The 9183-nt window shown below is 41.9% G+C and overlaps 1 protein-coding gene across 1 annotated transcript in view; it reads right to left on the reverse strand.

The window, feature by feature from the left end:
- Positions 1-2254: 2254 nt before the first annotated feature.
- The window catches only part of LOC114614870 (alcohol dehydrogenase 1-like), a 14327-nt gene continuing 7398 nt past the window's right edge, over positions 2255-9183 (reverse strand). Inside the window, exons 4-9 of the mRNA XM_028760503.1 lie at positions 8243-8381; positions 5693-5780; positions 5352-5574; positions 4906-5166; positions 3807-3942; positions 2255-2397 (exon numbers count right to left, since the gene is read on the reverse strand). Coding sequence (XP_028616336.1) covers positions 2255-2397; positions 3807-3942; positions 4906-5166; positions 5352-5574; positions 5693-5780; positions 8243-8381 — 990 coding nt within the window. The remainder of the gene's footprint in view (positions 2398-3806; positions 3943-4905; positions 5167-5351; positions 5575-5692; positions 5781-8242; positions 8382-9183) is intronic.

Here is a 9183-nt window from a genome sequence, read left to right on the forward strand (position 1 = left end):
GCACTCACTGACCACTCAGGATGAGCATCAAGAGACTGGCAGGTAGATGACTCACAACTGTCTCAGGGCCTTCAGATTGTCTCTCTTGCTGACATGGTGTGCTGAAACTGCCATCTGCTCCCTCTACTTGCTCACCTGTCTAGATCTGTGTCCTAGCTGGTTTTATGTCAACTTGACACAAACTAGAGTCATTAAAGGGGAAGGAGCCTCAGTTGAGGAAATGCCTCCATGAGATCGAGATATAAAGCATATTCTCAATTAGTAATCAATGGGGGAGAGCCCAGGCCATTGTGGGTGGTGCCATCCCTGGGCTGGTAGTCCTAAGTTCTGTAAGAAAGTAGGCTGAGCAAGCCATGGGGAGCAATCCAGTAAACAGCATCTCTCCATGGCCTCTGCTGCATCAGCTTCTTCCTCCAGGATCCTGCTGTGCTTGAGTTCCTGTCCTGACTTTCTTTGGTGATGAATTGTGATGTGGAAGTGTAAGCTGGATAAATAAACCCTTTCCTTCTTAACTTGCTTTGTAATCATGGTGTTCTGTTGCAGTGATAGAAATCTTAACTAAGACAATCTGTCATCCATCTAACCACCCTGGTCCTCCTCTGCTGCCTCTGTTCTGGTCTCAGTTCTGACCCCAAAGCCTAACACTACAATGGTTCTCAACCTGTGGGTCATGATCCCTTTGAGTTTCAAATGACTTTTCCACAGAAGTCACCTAAGACCACCAGGAAACATAGATATTTACTTTGGGATTCATAACAGTAGCAAAATTACATTGATGAAGTAGCAGTGAAAGTAATTTTGTGGTGGGGGGCATGTCTCCAAGACATGAGCAACTGTATTAAAGGGTTGCATTGTTAGGAAGGCTGAGGACCCAGTGGTCTTGAGAATCAACAGCTCAGACTGGTTTGTCCTCAGTACAGATTTATTTCTACTAGTTTCCCTGCTTCTCAGGACCCCTAAAACCTCTTAATGTCTGCTGTGGCCCCTTAACTCATGAGAGGCATTCTATAACCTACACATATTATATGTAGAAATATTTGCTGTGTGATGTATAATATGTGATCTGAGAATTGATGTTAGTAATTAAAATTGCAGTAAAACAGCCTATGCTCACCTCAGCCAGGACTATCAAGAAAAGCTGACCTCTGACAAATTGTTGCCATTGCGACTGTGGTCCCTTGTGAGCTCATTGTTACTCAATAAATGCCGAGGCTGGGGAAAGATACAATGTGATCATCTACCTTGTCCACATAAGTGTGTGACGTGGTGGAGAGTGTACCCTAGTAGGTTTAAAATACATACAGGCTATGCAAAACAGAACACAGCTAAAGTGGGCCTGTAAGTGTGGATGCACATCTTATCAGTAATCAGTTCCTGCTTTCCCCCCTTTGATAGTTCGCCTGAAATACAGACATACGTTTTAAGATAGTTTATTTTCTTTAACAGCGTAATTCCTTAAAATTGTTTGTGTATGTCTTTCCAGTTCTGATCTCCGTCGTTTGCAATTTGATCTTCAAGGAGGTGAAGGCACACAGAGAGCACTGCCGAGATGCCAATGTGCTGGTCACCATCAGGGTCTCATAGAGAGGACACAGCGGATGCTGAAACACAAGAGTTAATGCTCATGTGACTAATGAAAGTGGCCCAAAGCCGTTACAGCACACGTAGCTGAGGAGAGAGACTGCCCACCCTTCTCCATTTCCCAGCTCCGTTCTTTCACTGCCTCTCCTCTTATGGACACCGAAACTACATGTAATCAAGGCCAGCAGAGAACTGTCAATCATGGGGTCTGAATGGAGCAATGAGAATCCTGCAGGAGAATCTCAGTGGACAGACCCGAGCAATCAGTCCCTTAGGTACGGGTACATTTTACTCCATGATCTCTCGCCACTCCTCAGGTGACCCCCACCATTCTGAAGCACTCACGGTAGGAAAATTTGCTCATCACTTTACCTTTCTATTTCTTTGTTCTTCTAAGCAAAAAGCTTATTCCTGACCAATGCCTACACTTGACGTGTTACAGTTGAGGCTGGTGTTAGAAATTGAAATGTGATATTCAAAAATTCATCAGGCAGGTTAATTACCATCGACTGTCACAAGTCGTCATGAGGGTAATGGAAAGTTATATGGGAGAATAGGGGACTTTTCATAAGATTTTGACTGAAAATCACATGTATGTCACCATACCAGGACTATCTTTTACATACAAATAAACACACACACATACACACACACATACCATTCACACAAATACTTACCATTTTCCCTCTCGCAACAATTTGAATCCGTCATTGATTTTTTGAAAAGGCAGCCTATGGGTTATAAGAGGATCTATGTTGATCCTTTTCTGTACGTAGTCAGTTACAAGTTTAGGGATTTCATCTCTGGTTTTATACCCTGTAGAAGGAAGGACAAAATTAATAGGATGCAAAACAGATCAAAGCTGACTGAAGAATCCAGTGACTAATGATTATAATGAATAATTTATAATAAATTTGATAGTTTATAAAATTATCAATGTTTTCATGGATGCAGTAAGTCATTCATTACCCCATTGGTTCTTTACCCAAGTGTCAAAGTAGTTTGTTCCATAGAAGAATCTAGTCACTGACAGAATTATGATTACCAGGGCCATAGGAGAATGCTCCTACCTGATACTCTCATGGCTGTAACCCATGTACCTAAAGCTCTTCTTTGTCTTCAGGGCACTAACCACTTCCTGCAACACCCACTAGTGGATTGATCTGGGTTGCCAGTCTCATTTCATTCAAGATTCTGAGATTCACTCAGATCAAATCAGCTAGAGGGTGAACATTATAGGAAGTAGTTAGTGTCCTGAAAACAACGGAAACCTGTGGGCTGATGGGCTGTGAGCACGACTGCATTGAGTCTGTTACTTCTGTTCTTTTCTTTTACATAGAGGGGAAAAAAAACTTAGTCACTATATAGATCAGAGTAGCCTTGAACTCACAGAAATCTACTTCCCTCTGTCTTCCTAGCGCTTGTAATAAGGCATGTGCTATGACACTTACCATAGCTCTTTGAATTAAAAAAAAAGTAAACATAACTGACTCATTAGCTTTCCGGTCCCACCAGCCATATTCTGAGTGATCAATAGCCACATGTGACCAGAAGTCACAGCATTAGACAACATGGCTTCAGAACATTTAACACTGTGCAGGTTCCCTGAGACATGTTAGTCTTGGAAGCATATGGAGTATATGACCAGTGATGGAATAGAATCTGGGGGTATTTAGAGAAGAGAGAATGAATTGTGATCCTATTGTAATAATCTGTTGTGTTTTAAAATAGAAAAGTAGGTTGAGTATCAAGATAAGAACTCAGGGATCAAATCAGTGATGTATTCATCTCTGTGGAATATGGGCGTGGTCCATATACCATCCCTGGCTTGTCACCCAGTACAGAAAGTCAGGGTCTCAATGGGCAAAGAGAATAGGATCTCTTCTATATCCTATCAGTGTTAGACTAGTACTCTGTTTGCTTCTAAAGGGAACACACTACTTCTGGGAAGATAGACTTATGCTTTTTTGGAAGTTGGAATAAGGTCTTTCTGTGTATACCTGACTGCCCGGACCGCACTGTGAAGTCCAGGCTGGCCCTGACTGTGTGGAAGACTTCCTACATTTGCATCCTGAGTGCTGGAATGCAGGCATGAGACTCCATGCCTGCCTCATCTTATCATTTTTGATACACTGTTTTCCTTCTATTTCTTCCTGTCTTCCTTCCTTGTTTCCTTCCAAGGAGCATGCAAGGAGATTTAGGGTTCTGGAAAGAGAGAGGCCTACCTCCCAAAACAGAAGACTTTAAGGTTCTCCCAGGGAGAAGCACCACTGGGTCAAAAGAGAGCTGGGAACCGGAGGGAGCTACTCCCATTACCACACACACTCCGTAGCTCCTATTGCATGACTTCAAAGCCGCAACCTAAATGCAGAAACAGGCCGGTTAATAGTATCTCAGCAGCATTTACATGTCCGTGTAGCTTGTAACTGGCCTGCTAGACGTGAAGATGTTCTAAAGAGGCCCTTGCACCTCTCCATCAGACATGCAGACTGTTCAAACAAGTAACCTCAAAGAAATGGGCGTTTTTCTCATAAATCTCATGCTAGGAGAGGAAAAGGGCACCAACCAGAGGGGTGACTTGTCCCCTGGAGGAAGATTTTACACAGGATCTAACAGCTTGTTAGACTTCCTTACAGGATGAGACTGAAGCCCTGACAAGGATTGGCCAAGAGTAGTAAGATCATACCGTGACCAGGTGACCAGGACTGCTTAGATGTGTGTATCTGTTTAAACCCTGCTCTAACTTCAGGACCTAGAAGATGGATTTGGGGTTCTTTTGTCCCTTGTCCCAATGTGGCCACACTGAATAAATTTCCCTTTTTTTTTGTTTTCTCCTTTAATTTGACCTTTTTAATTAGCCTATTGAGGATGGGTGGCCAGGCATGACTGGGTGCGAAGTTTGTGTCCCATAACTTGATAACAGTGTTAAGGATTCTTTTGGGGGAATCTGGGAGACATTCTATGATCAAACAGCATGGAGTATGTTTACTATGATACCTTGAGTGAGCTGTTTAAAGTTACTGTAATTAATATCTTCAATCTTTAAAATGAAGGTAGTGATATTAATTATCTAAAAGGGTAATGGAATAGAATAGGCTAATAGCTCAGAACAATGTAAGGTCCGTCAATATGCTCAAAAATGCTAGGTAAAAATTTATAGCCCTACACTAGGACTGCAGAGGTGTAGAATTGGGCTCAGTATGCTGGAGGGTCTTGGCTCAATTTGCAACAATCCTCCCAAATAAAACAAATTACAGGAAATTCCTTTCTTTCTGAAGTTAATATGTTAATGTGTTGTGCCCCCATTGTGCCCGAGACACACACCATAGTATCAATGAGTCCGATGGCCTCAAAGGCAAAGTCAACACCAACACCTGTCATCTCCTTCACCACCTCCTGGACAGGTTTCTTGAGCTTGTTAGGGTTGAGACAGTCAGTGACCCCCAAGGCTCTGGCCCGTGGGAACTTCTGCTCGTTGATGTCAACCCCGATGATTCTAGATGCACCAGAGGCTTTGCAGGCCATGACAATGGCAGAGCCAATTCCTCCCAGTCCAAAAACCACACAGGAAGAGCCAGGGGTGACCTGTAGTTTTAAAGGATAAACCATTGTTAGACTTTCAACAGTGATCTTGTATTAGTAGGGAATAAAGTGAGGAAAAAAGCCCTTCAGTTTTGTCCGTGACGAAGGAGCCTTCAGGCTAGGTGGCTCCTTGTTTACCATGTAGACAGTTAGTCACTGGAAAGAACATAGAAAGAAGCAACACTCACCTGAGCTGTCTTAAACACAGCTCCAAAGCCTGTCGACACCTCACAGCTCATAATACAGACTGTATCCATAGGAGCAGCATCGTCAATCTTTGACACTGCAATCTCATCTACCACAGTATATTCTGTGAACGTGCTGGTCCCCTGAAGATGATAGATTTTCTTCCCTCTGCAGGTAAATCTGCTGGTCCCATCCAACATCAATCCGGTTGGTGAGAGAATACTGCTCCCCAGACACAGAGCAATAACAACAAAAAAGAAATAAAAAAGACATTATCAGGGTTGAGTCAAACCGTCTATGAGGAAAGCAAATGAGGTGAGAAGTCAAAGAAATTGAAACTGACTTTTCCTTAATACAGAAGTTGCCCTTAGGGTGGAGGCAGTAGATGCACTCTCGACATTCTGGAAGAGGGAACATTAAGACTTTATCTCCTGAAGAAAAAGAACAGAGAAAGTTATGGGAAAGTTATGGCAGACCTGAAGAACAGTTAATACTACTGGAAACTGTTTCTGTCAGATGTCATCACTTTGTCATAAGAAGGGTTGTATGTAGCATTGTACCTGAAGTTAATTATCATTTCACCATAGGATTAAAATAATCAATTTTAATATAAATAGATCTGAAAAATAAAAAAAAGAATTTGGGTATTTACATCTCATGACATTGAGGTTCAAAGGTAAGAGATAGCTATGTGTAAGAGTGACCTCAGTATTGGTGATACATAAAAGACATGTTGTTGATTTGGCTCAGTGTTCCAGGAGGAAAGTAGAGCGAGACCTTTGTAGAAGTCGATATTTATTGGAAGAATGAATTATACACGAGCTAAATTAAAACCAGTATGCGTTAGGAGGTGTTGTATTATGCTAGAACTTGAGGAAAGACAGTTTGTGCCCTTAATCCTATTTAGATAAATTAGTTAAACAAGATAATTGGTCTTTTTCAGAGTATCTATTTCTTTATACTTGATTGAATCAGTCTGTGTCCTGCCTTGAGTTCTTCCATAAAACTGGGTTTTCAGACTGATTGCCCCCAAAGACTTGACTTTACAAGTAGCTTTTGACTCCATTTTAAGAATGGAGGATGACAATTCTGCTCTTAAATGGATGAAGGAAGAGCACCATCTGGTAGACCTCACCCCTCCCAAAGCCTCTATTTATTTGCATTTCCTTCAGTTTTCTGACTTTGCCTCTTAGGTTCCTAGAAATTCTTTGCCGCTGCAACCTACATATGTATTCATTCTGTAGTCCATGCTCTCAACACACAAACAAATGTATGTACTGGGTGATGTGCAACACGTGATCAGAGAGTTAAGATTAGTAATTAGGATGGGACCCAACAACTCCTGTCTGCCTCAGCCAGTGCTTGATATCAAGGCAGTCAGCAATGTCTAGCAAATTGCTGCCAACAAAAGTGCTGTATTATGTGACCATATTGTTATTCCGTACATTCTGACGTTGTGGAAAGATACGTTCACCCACATCTCTGACATAGCATGCTCGCCATGCACATAAAGGGAAAACAAAAAAAATCTATGACAACAATAATTATTATATTACTATAATAATTGTTATGATAATTATTTTTGTTAGAATAATATCATCAAGTGTTTGAAACATGAAGGTCTGTAGCATGGGGAAGGTAAGTTATAAATTCTAGAAGAAACTCTAACACACGATGCTAGTCTGCACAATTAAAAAGATTAGGGCACATGGTGTGTGTGTGTGTGTGTGTGTTTGCATGTGTAGAAAAAGGCTCTGTAATCACACATATTCTATGTTTACCGATATTGTGATACATTGTATATATTGTAATTCTTAGTTTAAAGTAGGGTAGACTGGTGTGAGGGACACAGCCTTATGCTTGGTAGGTATGTATCACACCCCTGAATTCCGTCTTCAATCTGGGATTCTGAATCCCAAGTTACCTATATTCTATACTATATCTGGTGTCTCGATGCAGTTTTGTCAATATGTGATGTGTTTTAAAAGTTTTTTAGGGGAGCGGGGGTTTGGGTTTTAGCCCTGGATGTCCTGGTACTCACTATGTAGATCAGGCTGGCTTCTAACACTTAGAGATCTGCCTGCTTCTGCCTTCCAAGAGCTGGGATAAAAAAATGTGCACCACCACACACCTGTCTTGAGTTATGAGATCTTTATTTTACCTCGGGGGAAGACTCAGAGTAGGAACTAGGAAAGGAATTGGTGCTATATTTTAAAGAATGGAATCTGCCTCTATATAGATATGCCCTTGACCCCTCCTTTAAGAGCGAATACACTGGGCACCCGAAGGTTCACCCAAAGGCAATGTGCTTTTCCTTTCCTGAATGCCTAAAACATAATGCCATCCCTATCAGGCAACCCATCCTGAGACTTGGGGTCCGGTCACCTGTCTGAGGGCAGCCTAGGAAGACCTGACTATTCTTTTTCTCTCAGATGCTGGCTGGCCATAGCCTATATATGCTCTTACACTCGATAATTTAATGCGTAGGTTTCCCTGCTCTTTATTCTGAAGCACTCCTCCTTGACTTGTGACCAGAAGGCTGACCTCCATGCTCCCTCAGGACAAGCAACATGACTTTCGTTCCTTCTCTTCTCCACCCCTCCTCTCCCTTCCAGCTTGCCTGATCTGGGGTTTCTCTTTTAGGCTCCAATAAAACATCTTCACACTTCCATTTGAGTCCACTCTTTGTCCCCAAGCTCGCTTGTGATTGATCTTGAATTCTTTTCGTTAATAAAACTAAAAACATCAAGAGGGACCCTGATTTCTCAGTTATCACATGATAGCTCTGCTGAGACTCCCATCCCCCTGCCTATTAATATTTTAATTGGCAGAGAAGCCAACCCATTCCTGCACCCCTAGATGGCAGGCATCAGTATCATGTCTAATTACCCACCTGGCTTTACAGTAGTTACACCTTGTCCAATACTCTCCACGACTCCAGCTCCCTCATGGCCCAGGATGGCAGGAAATGGAGTTTTCATTTTCCCTTCTATGATATGATTATCAGTACCACAGATCCCAGAGGCTATAATCTGAAAGATGATTAAATAATTGTATATAACATGTCTGGTGACAAAAAAACAAACGCATTGTGCTCTCACTAATATGTGGATCCTGGCACCAAATCTTTAGTTTTGCATGTTTAACTTGGAGTATTTGTGGAGTCAGATATATCTGTGGGTTTTTATCAAATGGATGCAACCCAGATATAACAGGGAAGAGAACATCTTAATTAAAAACAATGCTTTCCAACAGATGGGCTTGTATTAATGTCTATGGAGTTATTGTCTTAATTAATAATTGAGGTAGGACAGCCCTGTTTATTGTTGGCTGTGCAATCCTGGGCTGGAGTCCTGGGTTGTATAAGAAAGCAGGATGAGCAACCCATTAGTGGGCAAGCGAATCAGTAGCTCTCTTCCATGGCTTCTGCTTCAGTTCCTGCCTTTAATTCCTGCCCCGATCTCCCTCAGTGATGCAGTGTGATCTGAGAGTGGTAAGAGGAAATGAAGCCATTCCTTCCCAAATTGCTTTTGATTCTGGTGTTTCATCACAGCAATAGAAATCATAACGAACACACCAGGAAAATGAAAAGGAGCCACTGGGGGAGAGGCAAGAAATGTTTTAAAGGAGAAGGAATAGTAGAACACAGGTGGAAATGAAAGGGGGATAATGAAAGGGGTATTTAAGTGTAGAGGGAGACTCAAAGGTAGGGTGGAGTAGTGGGTGGGGCAAAGATAATTAACTCTAAGGTTATTCTAAAAAGCCATATAAAAAAGCCATATGGAAACATTCTATTTTATAAGCTTCCTAAAAGTGTGTGTGTGTGTGTGTGTG

Source organism: Grammomys surdaster, unplaced genomic scaffold (genome assembly GCF_004785775.1).
Source record: "Grammomys surdaster isolate TR1022 unplaced genomic scaffold, NIH_TR_1.0 126531, whole genome shotgun sequence".
Classification (NCBI taxonomy): domain Eukaryota; kingdom Metazoa; phylum Chordata; class Mammalia; order Rodentia; family Muridae; genus Grammomys; species Grammomys surdaster.